This window comes from Solanum lycopersicum, chromosome 2 (assembly GCF_036512215.1).
Source record: "Solanum lycopersicum chromosome 2, SLM_r2.1".
Classification (NCBI taxonomy): Eukaryota; Viridiplantae; Streptophyta; class Magnoliopsida; order Solanales; family Solanaceae; genus Solanum; species Solanum lycopersicum.
The window spans coordinates 32,136,129-32,155,170 of NC_090801.1; the positions used below are offsets into that span (position 1 = coordinate 32,136,129).

General features: G+C 37.4%; 1 protein-coding gene across 6 annotated transcripts in view; it reads left to right on the plus strand.

Moving 5' to 3' along the window:
* Positions 1-17,105, plus strand: part of LOC101262759 (ribulose-1,5 bisphosphate carboxylase/oxygenase large subunit N-methyltransferase, chloroplastic) — a 30,853-nt gene extending 13,748 nt beyond the window's left edge. For all 6 annotated transcript variants that reach the window (XM_004231444.4, XM_069293253.1, XM_026029160.2 and 3 more), the window contains 8 exons: positions 2,625-2,743; positions 8,680-8,812; positions 14,663-14,739; positions 15,468-15,665; positions 15,945-16,134; positions 16,234-16,415; positions 16,610-16,710; positions 16,782-17,105. In XM_004231444.4, coding sequence (XP_004231492.2) covers positions 2,625-2,743; positions 8,680-8,812; positions 14,663-14,739; positions 15,468-15,665; positions 15,945-16,134; positions 16,234-16,415; positions 16,610-16,710; positions 16,782-16,917 — 1,136 coding nt within the window. In that variant the 3' untranslated portion in view covers positions 16,918-17,105. The remainder of the gene's footprint in view (positions 1-2,624; positions 2,744-8,679; positions 8,813-14,662; positions 14,740-15,467; positions 15,666-15,944; positions 16,135-16,233; positions 16,416-16,609; positions 16,711-16,781) is intronic.
* Positions 17,106-19,042: the final 1,937 nt, after the last annotated feature.

Here is a 19,042-nt window from a genome sequence, read left to right on the forward strand (position 1 = left end):
AGGTCCTTTAAAAACACTTTTCCCTGATGTGTTCATCCTCAACCAACAACAGAGGGCTACTGTGGCAGAGGTTTGGTCAAACCAAGGATGGAATGGGATATCCAGAGAGTAATAGAATTCTACAGAACTCTCGAATAATTCAGAGGAGGAAACAACGTCCAAGACTGCCTGGAATGGAAGGATCTCAAGCAAGGAAGATTCAGTGTCAAGGGGGCTTACAAAAAGTTCAACCCTTTCAATAACCAAATTAATGGGTGGCCCTGGAAAATGATTTGGAAAGGCAAAATTCCCTATAAAGTGTCTTGTTTTACTTGGCTACTTGCTAAATAGGTTGTTTTGACTCAAGAAAACCTCATGAAGAGGGGTATCCAATTGAGCCCTAGATGTTTCCTATGTGGGAAAAAGGCTGAGACTGTGACTCATCTGTTTCTTCACTGTAGGATAACCAACCAGCTATGGGACCTTTTCATCAGTAAAAAAGAATTGAATTGGGTGATGCCAAGGAGAGTAACTCAAACCCTGAAGATATGGAGTAGCTATTCCAACATCTCTTGTCACAGGGAGAGATGCAAAATCATCCCAGCTTGTATTTGGTGGTCAACGTGGAAAGAATGGCTTTTTGAAAACCTTTGCCCTCTATATACTTTCTCAGCCGCACACTAGCATACTAGCATAGGGTGAGTTAGTTTAAATGCAGGCGTCAAACCATTTAGCCGGGTTGGGGGTTGGTGAAGTCGGTATTTTTTTCTTATTTGTTTCGCATTTCTCATCAAAGGAGCTGAAAGCCACTTGACTGTAAGGAAAGGGGATTTTTTCATTACTTCAACTAGTACCGATTGATGGGAGAGAGACGTCATCAGAACAAGAGAAACACTATTCAGAAGATGAAAATGAAATGTCTTGTGCTGTTTCATTTTTGGTGTAAACAGTAGTATATGGAAGATCTAGAATCAGTTATGAATATCTTAGGATCACTGTAATTTTTGTCATAGGATTGAAGATCTTCTCTTATGCTCTCTTTAATCTGTAATTAGGAATCTGTAACATGTTGTGGCAGGTTTTGATTTTTTTGAAATAGAAATATAAATCGTTTCCTTCTAAAAAAAAAATTTCTCCTTTTTTCCTTCACATCTTCGCCTGCTCTACCTACCATCGTCGTTACAATGTTCTCTGTCGATCGTTTGTTGTTCTGTTTGGTTGAGCTGTGGAGAGATGGTGAAGGAATATGGTAGAGGATTGAGAGGTGGTATCAGGTCAATTACAGGAGGGGCACTACCGGCTGATCAACTCATTTTGTGTTTAACCTGTTGATCAACTCTAGGCTGAGCTTCTAGTGAAAAACTAAAGCACTACTTTACACAATGAAATCCCGTACTTTTGCAATAACTTGGCTTCTCAAATAATAAGTAATATCTGCTGGGTCTTTGTAGACCTAAGATGAATTAGATAGGTTTTACACTTTTATCTGCGGTCTTGCAGTGATTTCAGGTGAGTGGAACTTTGGACGCGTGTCATTCTTTTTATACTCTGTAAAAAAATGGTGAATTCAACTGGAAATCTGTTGGTTGCTGCTTGTTTAGAACGGAATGCATGCTGTATGTTTGTTAAAAAGAGTGAGTCAGTGAAGAATTTTTAGTGAAGGTGTCAAAAGATGGATAAAATTGGTAGAGATTTTTCGCCCCGTAACTTTGGGAGTCTGTTTTAAATGTATATGGACTATTATAACGAAGGTGATTTTTAGCTTGAATGGTGTTGGGTGGAAATGATGGCTGTGTTTGGTGGTGAGTATGGATGGTTTACATGGTGAATAGACGTGGTGTTTTTTCAGAGGATGGCTTGTACTGTTGCTGAAAAATGGTTGGAGAGGTGGTACAGGTCCTATGTATGTCAATTTATCTTGAAGTGTAAGGTTTTGTGGAAGAAAATAGTATTTTTCCAAGAAAAAAGGATTGGAACTAATGAACTTCAAGGCGGACTGGCGGAGTGAAGCAAACATGCTGTTCCAGCATGGTCCAAGGTGAAACGCTGGGGTACTAGCTACGGAATTTGAAGTTAAGGTGTGTAAAGGGAGGCCAACCTGTTAAGGTGTGTGAGTGTCAATGGGAAAATAATGCACATCAAGGGGGGAAGTATGCATTAAGTCTGTGCCTCTATAATGCTTTATGATGCGGTCTTACCTTTGGTGTCTCTCTAGGGAATTTTTATGGTGAGATTCCTGGAATAATTCTCAGCCTCTTCCTCTTGAAGTTGCAGTTTGCCAGTGCCAATGGCATAGTGAATTTCTGTTCTTGTTCTCTTTTGTTGATTGCCCAAGTTCTCACCATCCTTCAGTTATAGCACAACAACTTTACCATCAGACAATTCCCATTGTTGCAGCCGTATGGCCTTATAAACTGGTACTGTTTCAGCAATTTACTGTCCTAGACTTGCTAGATAGCTGGACAATTACCTTCAGTGCAGGAGAAAATTTTCACTGGTTGATCTGACACTTCCTATGTTCATTTCCAGTCATTATTTCACCAACAAACTGTATTAGTAAGCTCCTTCAATGGCTAACTTATTGATTGAATAAGGTAGAAATACTATTTTCATTTCCTTGCACATTTGTGTATCTTGTGATGCAGACTTTGAAGGAGCTGGAAGGGGAGCCATTGCAAGACAAGATCTGAGAATTGGAGACATTGCCTTGGAGATCCCTTTATCCATTGTCATTTCAGATGATCTTGTGCATGAATATTACATGGTATGCTTTGTCAATTGTTATGGGCATTTGTTGATTGAACCAGTTATGCTTTTTCTCCTTGCCTTCCCACTTGGCTTGCTAAAACAATTCGACAATCAGATTTCACTGTGTCGGCTTTTGCAAGCTTGACACTTCAAAATTTTAAACTATAGCTGATTGAAGTGCCTATAAATGAAGTCATCATAGTTTTGTAAAGTACAATGTCTAATTTTCTGTAATAGAGCATGCGATTGGATAGGAGAATTGCAAGTCCATTTGGAGTCGACACTTCAGTTCTAGTAGTCTTGTAGGAACCTTGTCTCCACACACTGACTCTCAATTTGATACTTTGAAGGCACTTCTCCATTTGCTTTGAGTTCAAAATTTTGCCCTGTGGTACCAGTTAAGAAGCTTTCTTCTGTGCAATAATGATTTATCTTTGAAGAAGTGATTGGGTAGTATTGGGAAATTGATATAGCACTAGAGCCGAGAAGAGAGAAACAGAGAATAGTAGTGTGGAAATAAGAGAACCATCAGAGAAAGATGAGAGTACAAGGGATCAATGATAAAGTACTAAGTGTGTCAAAACATAGATGAACGGGATATATCTATAGTAGAAAACCATGTACTTTTTGGAGACACTTAGAACTTTGTCTTAAATAAAAAGTTAAGGATAAAATTAAAGATTCTCTCAAAACCTGTATGGGCAGAAAATCCTTTAGGTGCTTGTGCTTGTGAGGGGGACCATTTACCTACTGAATTAGTCGAGGTCTGTGTGAGGTGGTGAATACATCACCACTTCTACAAATAGGCTATATTAAAAAATATGATAAATCAAACTAAGATGGTGATTTTTATAATAATGAGGATAGAAATATAATGTACAATGATTTGAACATAATAAAAAATCTGAAAGGTGTAGATGAAATAATAAAATATTCTTAAATCTGACGAGATTTCAAAATTTACCCGTTCTTCAATTCCTACTTTATATTCTCCCAAATCACTTGAAGGTGCATCATTCTCTTCTGGTTGAAGTGAACTTGACTACTATGGGTACCTAAACAAACCACTATTTGAGAAACTATGATTGCATTGATCAACATACTAGAATCTGAGGAGGTGTAGGCTCTAATACGTACAGAGCTACTAGAGAATGATACTCAAATCTAATGGCCATATAATTTGGTGAATCCATCAAAAATGTATTTTATCCCAAGCTCATTGACAATAGACTGGCACTAACTTTCCACGTAGTGCTGAGAGTTGTGGAGAATTAATCTTTTTCTTAGACCACTATGATCGTTGGGGTCCTAGTAGAGTCAGGTCAACCTTAGAATATTATTATTAAATTAGTATTATTGATGATTATTCAAGATGTACTTAGAATTTATTAATAAAAGATTGTTCTGAGCTGTTTCTTTATTTAAGAGTACTTGTGCTAAAATACAAGATCAGTTTGTTGTCTCTATTCTTGCCTTTCATAGTGGTATGCCTTTCACCAAGGAATTATATCAAACATCTTGCCCGTGTTCCCCTCAATAAATGGGATACTAGAGAGGAAGAACGGGTAACTCTCTGAGACTTCACACACTTTTCTAATTCAATTTTTTTTCAGCTGTGTTTTGGGGCTACACAGTTCTTACATCTTGCTATTATTAAATTGGATGTCCTCATCTTCAACTCCGCCGGATAACTAAGCTGTCCCTCTCAGACTAGGGTTTTGGTGGATGGATTGTAACAAAAATGGGATGGACTAGCTCGGATGAAGAGGTGAACAATACAGAAGAAGGAACCTCACTGGAAAGTCTTTAGAATTACTTGCATACGCAGGCATGTGGACAAATCTAGCCAAAAAAGTTGGGGTTATCCTGCCGCATGACAACTTCGTAGGGTTGCCCATTGATGGGTTTTCTCACCAAGATGTGCAGAGTCCGAATCATATGTGGTTGACACGCCACACGCACAAAATCCACAAAATTGAAGTAGGACGAGACAATTGCTCGAAAAGAAGAATAATTGCATGATGGCTATTTACATTCTTCTTGATATCACTGTAAATGCACAAATAACTACTAACTCACAAAAGCTCTGTTACCATGTTAGAGATGAAACAAGGAAGAATATATTGAGAGACAACACTTCTTGATTATTTCCGCAAGCGATTGAGGTTTAAATATCAACGTGTACATGTCCTAAGAAAGTAAAATATAATCAATCACATAATCATTGGATACTACAATATTTACAAGATTCTTAGTAAGTGCCAAGACTGATGTAACACTAGAAAATAGAGGGAAAAGGGATAAGGATAGATAGAGAAGAAAAGTACGAAGGATCCTGTTTATAGAGTAGGGAACCCTAAGCATATTGGGAAAAATGATTGTCACATCCAGATTTACCCCCTAGACGTAACCGACGTCGTCGTCCTTTTTAAGGACTAAGACTAGCCTCTTAGTTTCATGTCATTACATTCATAGGTTGAAAGGTGCAAAATTTTTTAAAACTTGTATTATTACTACTTGGAGGTTTACATAGACCTCTACATACACATGCTATATATTCATATAGAGTATACATAGACCCTTCATATAGGAAGGTTACATAGCCTTCTACTTTTATTGCACACACATATATAAGAATATGGAATAAAGTCTCAATGATTGTCTCATCTCATACCATCTAAACGAATATCACTATGTGGGCATAGCCCTTACATCAATTCAACAAGACCATGTATAGTCGTACAAAAGAATAATATTCAAATATCAAGGAAAGGAATGATAGAGTCAATAAGCTCATAACAAAATCCAAAGCTAGAACATGGCATTGCCCTCGAGAGTTGAGGACCTACCCTACTTGGATGAAAGGAAGAATCCAAGCCTTCAACAATGACGCCTCCCAGAACTCTTCAACGACCGGAACCTAAAATGTTTGGGGAAAAGGGAAGAAAATGGGGTTAGTACTCCACATTTACCAAGTATAAGATCTTATGCACATATACAAGGAAAATATGCAAAAAGGGAGCTTTTAGTTAAATCATGCCATTTTACTCCTTTAAGAACTTATGCACAACCAATAGTTAAGGAAGTCAAATGTATATCAACACGCTTGAACCCATAGTATCGTATGCTCTATCACCAAGTAATATCATCACAAGCATGAATAAGAGTAATCACATAAATAGCAAAGTAAGGTAACAAATCATATATTCCCATAGAGTCAACAAGTGCAATGACCAAGTAAAGCCCCATAACCCTACTTAATCAAGTCACCCAACAAGAACTATAATTAGTATCATGCTCCACACAATATAACCTCATATATTCATAAATTCACATCTTTAGTAATTAAGACCATTAAGGCCATTTGCATGTTCATAAGCATCATATAAAAACATTTACATTTAACACAATCCATATACACAATATTAACTTCCCAAAGCTCTCATCAAGGCAAACTAGTGCAAGGCATACGTAGAGTCCCATACCCCTACCTACGCTAAGTCAAACCCCTCAAATCACTTTAGTTAGTCTATACTTCATTCTTTCATTTTAGTTTAGGGAACACTCGCTTTAACCGACATAGACCACATGAGCTTAATGTGGAATCCGGTGTCATAAGACCTTACACCGATGGAAGGTGGTCTACCGGCCAAGGTAAAACCTCATATAAACATAGCTTTCTAGGTGGATCCACTAGCTAGTATCCTATGGTGTCAACATAGTTTAAGGAAGTAAGAGATAGGTATTCCCTCTACATACCATTTAGTAATTGGGGCCTCACCTCATGGGAATCATTGGATGAGTATCCCTCAAAGGGGAGTCAACATCACTTATAGACCTATAGGGTAACACTTCCTCTATGGAAAGCAATCACCTCCCATTGTCATGTTCACTCGGTGCTAAGCTAAGTCCCTTTATTGAAATGTCATCAAGCCTTTAATTATCATTCATAACTTAATTTAGGCCACAGGATCTATCCCTTGTATAATCATCATCATCATCAATAGCTCAATAAGAATTGTATTAGTCCTTTCATCACAGTTCATACAAGTGAGGTTAACGCTTTAGCATTTTATAATATATTCAGGCACATTGATAGTTTTCACCATACACCTTAATCAACCTCACAACATAGTCAAGACATTTCAATTAAACATCATACCACCCTGTAATCCCAATATAAGGCATACTCCAAATGTAATATCATGACTTAACAACAATTAATCACAATTGGAAGTGAAGATAGAAGATTCTAAAACTTACCAAGTCTTCCTCATAGTCTATCATCAAGATCTTACCATCAACTCATAACTCAACCCGACTTGGGGCGCAACATCATCACACAGTGGTAATCAATAGAATAACAAGGCCAATTGCATATCTATAACACAATTCATCTTTAGATCACAACTTGAGACAAGGTACATAGGCTAATTTCACATTATAATTCATAACCTAAATCACATCTCAAGAACTAGCATGATAGGTCTATAATTCATCTTAATTTAATCATAATAACACCATAGGATAGTAATCAAATCAACAACCAACTTAATTGAATGATTACAATACAATATAGGTCAAGATTACTACCTAGGGTTAGGGATAGAGGATCATATTCTTCAATTTAAACCAAACCATCAATAATTATCATAAACAAGTCGAATTACATGTTAATGTACTCAATATAACCCTAAGAATTCATTAACAACTCAATCCATAACTTCAATTTCGTAATTGAATGAAACCCATAAGAAAGCTCAACTTTTTTAAATCTCTTTTGAAGGAACCCTTTGAGGAAAGGGTCTCAAAGGTGAATAGAACCCATACCTTAATGTTTTCGAACAATATGATGAAGAATCCACCCTTTTCCAGCCGCCAGTTCACCTTCCAAGCTAAGCTTCTATGGAGTCTTCCAATTAGACAGAGAAAGACAAGAGAAGGAAGAGGGTTTATTTGAGAGTTGTGTGTTGATTAATGAGGGTTGAGGGTATTTATAGTAGGACTTAATCAACTTAATTAGTCTCTCTTTAATCCCCAACTAACACCTAAACCACTTAATTAATTAAATGAACTTAATTTAAAACGTGCAGGAATTTGCAGACCCAATCGATGAGACCTCGATCGACAGATCGGTGGTCCACCGACGGTCCGTGATGCACATCCGTAAGTTCAGTCAGAGACTGGTGCAGGTGAGACTTTTCTCCAATTTTCTAAGTGTGGGACGACATTGGCATCGACGCCCCATTGATCCTCACACGGAATGTAACCTGCACTACTGCATTCCGTCGATGATTCTAGGGACTGTGCAGGTGAAAGGACCTTCTCCACCAGCCTAAGTGTGGGAAGACGGTGGCAATGGCGCCCTGTCGATCCACACAAGGGCCGTCGTCTGTCCAATTGATGCACACTGCCAGGCAGTGCTGCATCAAACTACAGGGGTCCCTCTCAAGGGCCCTTGGTTGGTCCTTGGGGAGTCGTACCCGGGCCTTTTAACCATGGAACAACTTGAACACCCATTAGCTACCTTTCCACCTATTTTTGTACATTCCCGACTCCTAAAAGTTAGTCGAAAAGGCTAAGGCACACTAACATCCCTTTGAACCAACTTCCTGAACATTTTGGACGTTTTGGTTCTTAAACCTCCTAAAAGACCTATATTCATTAAAAATTGACTTAGAAACACTGTTTAGACTTTATGACACCTATGTTAGGCTTTACAATGAGTCTTGGATTTTCAAGGTGTTACAATGATATAGATGAAATCCAATATGAAAAAATCCAAACCTCATTTTTAAAATCTACAATAATTCAACTTATTTTATGAAACCTCTCAACTGCAAATTCTCATGCTTTATCGGCATGAAAAGCTGAGAAGAGTGTATAGGTATTTGCACCCTAACACTGACAGTCTTATAAGAGTAGCTAACAAAATTTTGCATTATGTGACAGTATTCCATTTTGGAAAAGATCGAGGGCATGTCAGCAGAAACAATGTTACTGTTGTGGAGCATGAAGGAGAAGCACAACCCTGATTCCAAATTTAAGTTGTACTTTGATACGCTGCCAGAGGTATTTAATACAGGTTTGTTTCTTGAAAGAATGTGTTACTCGAATTAAAAAAAGTATTTTTCTGTTTGTAATTGCGTCTAATATGGAGTTGGGCCTTCCTCTATACATGTCCCTATATTGTGAGCAAAGTAGTTATCGACCTTAGCCTGTTGATCCATAAGTGTACAATTTACATGTGTGCATATGTTTATGTATCAGGTGCGCAGTTGGTTTGAGAATGGCATGTGTCCTTCTGGTTGTATAAATTACCAACCTTCTTTTGTTATATAAAGTAACGTTTTGCTCCTTCCCCCGTATATTTTATCGACCTGATCGAAAGGAAGAAAATTGTTCAAGAGTTATACATAAACGATATGGTTTGGATATTGTTAAAAGAATGCATGTGGACACTCTTCTTTGTAATGTAAATGGCTAAACATATTCTTGGGGATTGATAAACTTTCTCTTTTTTGGTTATCTCGTTAATTAGCATAACATGAATGTATATATACCTATCACATTGTTGAATAGATGACAAGGAAATTACTCGGCATTTTGTTAAGTTACATGGTATAGAGCCTCCAAGGCTCAAATTTTTGCTCAATGATTTCAAAATCTGTTGTTTTAGAAAAAATTGTACTTATTCAACTACCCTAAAAGAGTGACTAGTTTGTGTCTTGGACTCTCTATCAGTAAAGAGGATTTTAGGCCATCAAACTCCATTTCCAGAAATTGGGTGAGCTTCGTCTAAGGCTCAGCGCCACCTCCACTTCGCAGCTGTCTCCCCACTTCTCAATTGTCTCCCCCTTATGGGAGCGTAGGGGCACGTGCTCCAATAGAATCAGCCCCGACTCAACTTACCAGTCTTGCCTCGCCATTTCCCGTTCCTGGTACTCTTTTAATCATACAAAGTTGTGTGTAGACAGATTTATGGATTCACAGCCTTGGCTACATAAATTTCATATATTCAAATCGGGTTTGATGCTGTCAATTTTCTTTTCAAGTTGAGCACTCTTTCAGTGGGATTTGTTTGGAGATTTTAAGAAGATTTTGATTTGCAATTCCTTTTGGTGTCAAATGAGTTCCGATAGATTTGATCAATTTTGTTTGCATCTTTTGTCTTTCGATTGTTGATCGAGTAGTTTGCTTTTGTGGAGAATTTTGCAACTATGTTTGATAGTGTTGAAAGTTTGGATTGATCTTCTCTGACTTTGGGTGTTTGTATTGGTATTTTCTCTTGATTTTCACTCAACTTTATTTTTGATATTGTGAGTTAGAGGGGATTGGTGGTGGAATGTAGAAGTCTGAGGAGAAATGGAAACAAAGAAGGCTTCCTATGCTAAGTTGTGGAGTGCAAGGACGAGGAAAAAAACAGATGAATAAGGTCAAGTATAAGGTGACGAAAAAGAAGGCTAAGGTAGAGGTTATAGAAGAAAAGACACAACTTCAAATGCTTGTATGTTGAACCGGGGGACAAAGATGGAGATAAGAAGTTGTATAGGTTCTCGAAGGCTAGAATGTGGAAGGTTTGAGACCTGGATCAAGTGAATTGCATCAACAAGGTGTTGGTGGAAGAGACACTCATTAGACAAAGATGACAAGTATACTTGCATACTCTTGAATGAAGAAAAGGATAAAGACTTGGTGCTTGGTGATTTAGAGCACTCAGAGAGACATTAAAATTTTGGGTAGTTTAGGTGTTTTATGCTTGAGGAGGGTAAGCTTGGTATTTACTTGAGGAGTAGGGGAAGAGCGACCTAACTAGATAAGATTCTGGTAGTGTTTTAGTTTTAGAAGGGCATAAACAAGGTAGACATGGAGTGATTAATTGGGTTGTTTAATGTCATTTTAAGATAACAAAAGTGCTTGAAGAATGAAGGTGGAGTATGATAGTTGTGTCGTAAAAGAACAAGGGTTATACCATCCCTTTTTGGAGGTAGCCAACATCCCTTAATGCTGAAGAATTCAACCTTACCAATTTTTTTTTAAAAGAAAAACAAAAAAAAAACAAGGGTTATATCCAAAATTGTAATTGTTATTAGTTGTTAAACCACCCTATGAAATTCTGGGAGAGACGGGGGAAGATGAGAATTAGGAGGGATGTGTCCATTTTCGAGAACTAGTTCAGGTTCAAGCCAGGGCAATCTACAGCAGAAGTCATCCATCTTGTGAGGAGATTGGTGGAGAAATATAAGGAAACAAAGAGGGATTTACATATTGTGTTTATTGACCTTGAAAAGGCCTACAACAAAGTTATGAGAGAAGTCTGCTATAGATGCTTGGAGGCTAGAGGTGTACCAGTGGTTTGTATTAGCGTAGTGAAGGACATGTATGATGGAGTCAAGACCCATGTTAGAATGGTGGGAGAACACTCGGAACACTATCCAGTTGAGATGGGGTTGTACCAGGGATCAACACTTAGCGTGTTTCTATTTGCCTTGTTGATGAATGAATTAATGAGATACATCCAAGATAAAGTGCTATGGTGAATGTTATTGGCAGTTGATATCTAATTTATTTAACAAGCAACAGGGTTAATGCTAGGTTGGAGGTGTTGGAACAAACTTTGGAGTTATAAGGGTTGAGGTAGAGCACAAACAAAATGGAATATTTAGCGAGCAAATTTAGCGGTGCAATGCATGAGGTAAATTTGCAAGTGAGGCTTAACTGAAAAACTATCCCCAAGAGAGTTTCATGTATCTTGGGTTCTTAATTCTTGGAAGTAGGGGCATCAACGATGTCACACCATACTGGTGCTCTGTGAATGAACTAGAGCCTTGCCTTCGGAGTCTTCTCGAACAAAAAGGTACCACCTAAACAGAAAGGTAAATTCTATAGAGTGGTAGTTAGACCGACTGTGTTATATGGGAGTGGGGGGTGGGAATGCTAGCTAGTCAAAAAATTTCAAGTTCAAAAGATGCAAGTTGTGGAAATAAGGATTCTAAGATGGATGTGTGGGCATATTAGAAGCGATGAAATTAGGAACGAAAATATTTGAGCCAAGATGAGAGTGGCCTCCATGGTGGACAAGATGAGGAAAGTGAGGCTAAGATAGTTTGGCCATATGAAGAGGAGATGCACAGGTACCCTAGTGCGAAGGTCCGAGAAGTTTGATGTAGTGGACACAAGGACAGATAGAGGTAGGCCAAAAAGTATTGGAGAAAGGTGATTAGAAAGGACATGGTATAACTGCAACTTACCGAGGACATGACCTTAAAGAGAGGAGGTATACTTCAAAAAAGGGTATCGTTATTCACATGATGTTCATTGATACCTTATGTCCGCTGATGTGACATTTTTTTGAGTCTTAGCCTTACTATACATCTTCTAATCATGTTGATGTATCTATGGTCTTGTCCATGCCTCAAGTTTTACATGTACCTACTTTTGAGGAATCTACGGTTACTTCTACATCTCCAATTGTAGTGTCGCCACTCCTAACTTATCATCGCCGTCCGCGTCCAGCGCTAGTCCCGGATGATTCATGTCATGTGTCGGCCCCTGCTCCTATTGTGGACTTGCCTCCTCCTAGCCAACCGCTTGCACTTCAAAAAGGTGTACGATTCACTCGAAATACTAACCCTCATTACACCTTCTTGAGTTATCATTGTCTATCATCACCCCATTATGCCTTTGTATCGTCTTTGTCCTCTATTTCCATTTCTAAGGCTACAGGTGAAGCACTTTCTCATTGTGGATGGAGGCATGCTATGATTGATGAGATGTTTTCTTTGCATAAGACTGATACTTGAGAGCTTGTCTCCCTTCCTCCCGGTAAATTTATTGTTGGTTGGTCTAGACAGTTAGGTTGAACGACTTACTGCTCACCTTGTTTCCAAAGGGTATACTAAGATATTTGGGCTAGATTATAGTGACACTTTTGCTCCTATGGCCAAAATAGCAAATGACCGTCGTTTTCTATCTATGGTTGTCGTTCGTCATTGGCCTTTTCATCAGCTGGACATTAAGAATGCTTTTCTGCATAGTGTTATTGAGGAAGAAGTCTATATGGAGCAAACACCTAGTTTCGTTGCTCAGGGGGAGTCCAGTATGCAGTAGCCTTGTATGTCAATTGCATAGCTCACACTATGGTTTGAAACAACTTCCTAAAGCTTGGTTAGGGAAGTTCAACAGAGTAATTCAGTAGTTTTGCATGACTCGTAGTGGAGCTGATCACTCTTTTATCGACATGATGCAGCAAATCGATGTATCTATTTGGTTGTTTACCTTGATGAAATTGTTATCACTGGTAATGATGAAGATGGTTTCACCAAATTGAATCAACATCTCTTTAAGCACTTCCTGGCTAAAGACCTTGGTAAATTGAATTTTTTTAAGGCATTGAGGATGCTCAGTCCATATTAGCTCTTGTTATTTCTCAACTCAAGAATGCCTTAGGGCTTAGACATTCTTGAGGAGACCAGAATGATGAGATGTAGACCTATTGGCACTCCTATGGATCCAAATGTTAAACTCCTTCCAGGATAAGGGGAGTCACATAGTAATCCTGAAAGGTATAGACGGCTCGTTGGAAAGTTGAATTATCTCACAGTAACTAGCCCTAACATCTCTTTCTTGTGAGTGTTGTAAATCAGTTTATGACTTCCCCTTGTGATAGTCATTAGGATGCAGTTGTTCGTGTCCTGCGATATATAAAGTCAGCTCCCATTAAAGGACTACTTTATGAGGATCAAGGCCATAAGCATATCAATAGACAAACAGACGCGGACTTGGCAGAATCACCCTCTGATAGACGTTTGACATTCGGATATTGTATTTTGTAGGAGGTAATTTGGTGTCGTGGAAAAATAAGAAACATAGGGTGGTTGCTCAATCTAGTACAGAACTAGAATATCGAGCAATGGCGACAACAACTTATGAATTAGTTTGGATCAAAAAGTTGAGAGAACTAAAAATTGGTGAAATTGATTGGATGGAACTTGCTTGTGATAATCAAGCAACTTTTATATCGCATCAAATCCGTTGTCATGAAAGGACTAAGCACATTGAGATTCATTTTGTTAGAGTAAAGATATTGTCAGGAGATATTGTTACGAAATTTGTGAAGTCAAATGATCAGGTTGCAAATTATCTTCACCAAGTCCCTCCCAGGCCCTTGTATTAATTACATCTGTAACAAACTAGGTACATATGATTTGTATGCACTAGCTTGAGGGGGAGTCTTAGAATAGAAATAAGTATAACCATTCCTACTTAGAATAGGAATCCTAGTTGGAAAAGGATTCCAATGTAGTGTCTATAAGTAGAGTAGGGCCTCGATGTAACAATTTAGATACACAATTCAATAATATTTTTCCCATATATTTCTCACAGGTATGATGGTCAAGTTGCCCTTCTATCGCCTCAATCCGATTTATCATTAAAGAGCTAAATATATTGAGTTAAATGCGATTATATTCATGAGAAGATCTAGAAATACGTGATATTCATTGCTGCGTGAAGACGAGAGCAACTAGCTGATTTGTTCACAAATGCTTTGAATGGAGGTTAAGTTGGTTATCTGTGGAACAATTAGGCATGATCAATGTCTATACTCCAACTTGAGGGGGGTATTCGAGATGGCATGTGGATACTCTTTTGTATAATATACATAGCATAGCCCATCTTTAGGGATGGATAGAATTTCTCTTTTGATTATTTTCTTAATGGCATAGCAGTAAATGTTTGTGTACCTATCACATTGTGGAATGCATGACAAGGAAATCCACATTCTTGTGTACTTACATAGATCATTGTACTTATTTGAAGCCATATTCTTCTAAGTTTATTGTACTTGCTCCTCTATTACTATTTCCTTAGGTTTCTATCATGGTTCAGCTTTATGCCTTATATGACGTCCTTTTGTTTGTTTTATACTATACAGGTTTGAGTTTTGGAATGGAGGCTATAATGGCTTTAGATGGAACCTTGCTGCTAGAAGAGATTGTCCAAGCAAAAGAGGTACCAGCCTTTGATCCAATTTACTATAGGCTAGTACGTTCATACAACAGGGAAATTCTCCAAAACTGCATAAATCAGTGTTTAGGAAAGCATGCAAGCGATGAAGCGAAGTGATGCGAGCCTTCTACGCTTCACAGACTAGAATGAGTATGTGAGCTCTTCAACGCATAAAGTGTGAAACGAGGCCTTATCGCTTTTTTCTGCTTCACGCTTCCCTGAACACTGGCATAAAGTTGTTAGGTAGAAAAAAAAGAGGCACGTTTTCTTGTTGCTAAAATGACTGATAACATGTTAACAAGGTTGTTCAACCAAGCCAGTCTCAATACAAAGCTCTTTTTCATTCAAGATGGAGTCATATTTTGATGGTTAATAATTATTAATTGGTATATGTCTACAAGCAGTATGGTGGCAAAAGAATAATTACATTTGAGATTCTTTATTTTGTTTCAGAACTGTTATCCTTCATATATCACTCGATCAACTTAATTTTATATCATATTCCTTCAGTTGGTAATGGTATAGTAAGTTGTTCTTTTGTCTATATTTGGTTTGCCATCAGTGTTTCCTTTTAGTTCCGGTACTTCTTTCAAATGTCATTAGAATATATGACAGGCTGGACCTCTGGGGCAATGCAAATAGGCTTGTTTACACTTTTTAATGCTTTATTTCTCATCTCTCATTTGCTATGTGTCCCATTTCCCGGCATGACTTGAATAATATTCCTGCAGCACTTGCGTGCACAATATGATGAACTATTTCCATCCCTATGCAATGATCACCCAGATGTATTTCCTCCGGAGCAATACAGATGGGAGCAGTTCTTATGGGCTTGTGAACTTTGGTACTCCAATAGCATGAAAATTATGTTTACTGATGGAAAGCTAAGAACCTGCTTGATTCCAATTGCAGGTTTTCTTAATCATTCGGTAAGTTTATTCTTCCCTATAGTATATTTTCTTTCCCTTCATGTGGTTGATATTGCTGGTAACGGGGAACTGTAATATTCCAGAGCTAGAATTTTACTTGCTGACTTGAGCTCTTGTAACATGCCATCTGTGTCTCCGAAAGTTTAAATATCAAAAATTGGAATATCTGTTGTGTTCTGAGTATTTTAGGTGGAGTATAATACAGAAATTTTATATATCAGGTTCTTCACATACAAATTTTGACATCTTCCTCATTATGCTCACTTCTCTTTCCTTCAGACTTGTCCACACATAATGCACTATGGGAAAGTTGATTCCACGACAAATTCTATAAAATTTCCTTTGTCAAGGTCGTGTAATGCAGGGCAACAATGTTTTCTTGGCTACGGGAGCTTCTCTAGTTCTCATCTACTGACCTTCTATGGTTTTCTACCACAACTAGATAACTACTATGATGTGATTCCGCTAGGTAATTCCGTCTATGTCAAGATCTCTTTACACCTAAATACAGTAATTTCATGGGCACTCCTGTAATTATTGTTTGAACAAGGGCATGTTTTCCTGGCAGATATTGATGTTGCAAGCAATGATGATTGTGCAGACACAGACCCTACACCTGATTGGACCTCCCATATGGTCCGTGGAACTTGGTTCTCAAAGAATCACGGCATCTTCCATTATGGGTTACCAGCACCTCTACTGGATCGTATGCGTAGATCTCGGAATCCTTCCTTGCAGTCGATGACCCTTGTAATCCCACATTTATTTTTCTGTCACGGCTTTTCTTATCCTGTAACCCTTATATATGTTGCATACTTTCTTCATTTTATCAAGTCTCCCTTGTATATGTTGCATACTTTCTTCATTTTATCAAGTTTTTCTTCCTCTTATCTAATCAGCTATATGATTTACTTCACCTGAAATACATATATCAATCTTTACAGACACCAGAGAACTTAGAAATTGAACTCGACATACTTAGGGACCTTTGTTCTATGTTCGAAGAGATGCGGGATGGACTAGGAGATCCTGAATTGGATAACAGGTAACGAACAACATTTCATTCTAGAGAGATGAATTGCATTGGCCTAACCAAAATGTACTTTAACATATCAGGGAGACCACAAGTTGTGATGTAAAGCTTGCAGTGGATTTCAAAGATTTACAGAGGAGGATTTTTTCCTCCATTGTTGCTTCATGTCAGGCAGGATGTGAGTTGGTAGAATGTGAACTGCAAATATACACATTATAACAACAGTGCTGAAGCTCTTCTATGTTTTAGAATTGTTAAATTATTATTGCAAGTTATTTTATTTAGATGAATCTAGTCAACTGGTTAGCCCTTTTAATTAGGAGTTGAATTCTATTTGAATTTTGAATAAGTTGTATTTTACACACTTTAGGAGTGGTATTTTCAATACATCTTTTTGTTTATTTTTAGGTTTAGAAGTTAATAGTTTTATTATAAATTGCATTCTTAGACTGTCCTAAAATATGTCAAAATATCTACTCATTTTATAAGTTCCGTTTCTTGTTTTTCATTCTTCCAATATTTTTATTCTTTTAAAATTCTTCTTTTCTAAAACCAACAATTGGTATCTAGAACCATTTTCTCAGGGGACCTGAGTGAAGAGATGAATTTTGAAAATAGTTTTTCACAAATGACATGCATTTTACATGGTGAAAATTATCAATAACGGGCAGTAAGAATGGAAACATATTATGAGGCTCTTAATCTTTGGAAAGATTTTGAAGATGATTATGAAATTAATCCGTTGCCAAATAATTTCACCATAGCTCAAATTAAGAGTCACAAGAAAAAGAAAGTTGCGAAGTCTAAGTTGAAGGGAATTTGTTTGTTGATGTTTCCGACTTCCAGTAACTATTTTCATAAGAATTGTGCCTCTCGCATCACCAAAAGAACTATGAGATTATCTAAAGAACGTGTTGGAGATGAAAGAACTTGGGAAATATAAGTATTGAATTTAACAAGGGAGTTCGAGTTGCAGTGAATAAAAGACTCTGAGAAAGTTGAAGAATATTCAAACAGATTGCTTTGAATAGTTCCCTCCAACAAATAAGGTGGAGTGGGCAAGGTAGAGAATATAGGAAAAAACAAGCTCAAACTTCAACATTTCCATGCTTGTTCTAGTAAAGGAAGCATTTCTTGTGAATAAACTGGAATTTGATTGGGAGCTAAGAGAAATTAGAAACCAGTGTGTGGCTAGGCATCTTTTGCTCTCTCTTGTAACAAGGTAAGTTTACTAATTATTGAATTTAAAGATTCAAGAATTCTTGAAAACAATTTTTGTTACAATGCCAAAAGATATGAAGTACGTATAACTTGATATAATTGTTAAATTATTTTTAGGCATAGAAACATAGAAGACTTATGAGGCAAGTTGGTATGGTTGAAGGAGCCTTAGCAGCCAACCATAAAGCTCGAAATAGGGGTAAAAATTACAAAAAATTACCCACCTCGTGAGAATTGTGGAAAAATTAGTCATCCTCCAGACAAATGTTGGAAACGGTAAGACATGTAGTGTAGAAAGTGCAATCAACTTGGCCATGAAGCAATGATTTGAAATATAAATTTGAGGACCATGAAATAGATGTACGTATGGCGAATAAAGAAGAAGACCATCTTTTTGTTGCAACATGTATCTCAAGTATGGCTTCGACAAATTTTTGGTTGATATATAGTGATTGTACTAAAGACATCACTTAGGACAAGAGTTCGTTTAAGAAAATAAAGCTTATTAAAATATCCGAAATTAGGATTGTAAATGGTGATCAAATTTTTTTGTTGAAAAAACAAAAGAAACTATTGTCATCAAAATACGTCCAGGTAATAAGAGGTCATTTCAGATGTTCTTTATGTACCTAATATTGATCAAAACTTGTTGAGTATTTGTTAGTTGGTAGAAAAAGGGATACAAACTATCTTTTTGAGGACAAGCATTGCTTCATGTTGGTGTTGGATAAGAAGTTTAAAATTTTAATGTCGACCCTCGATCCTACATCCTAGACGTAACCGACACTCGAGAAGTTCAAAATTTTAATGGCGACCCTCGATCCTACATCCTAGACGTAACCGACAATCGAGAACCATTGTTGCTCCAAAATCGAACCCTTGGCCAGGCTCATTACTCAGTGGAAGACTTACTCAATAGTGTACGAACTCAAAAGTAAAGGTTTCTCAAAAAGTCTCAAAGTAAATAACTCAGAATATTTAGAAAAACATTCAACTAGCCAAAAATTACAACTCAAGTCTTGAGCATTAACAATTGAAATGGAAAAGACTCCTCAAAATACTACTGTCTGTGAAGCCTTTAATAACTATGATGGAAGTCGGGACAAGACCCTGGACATCCTAA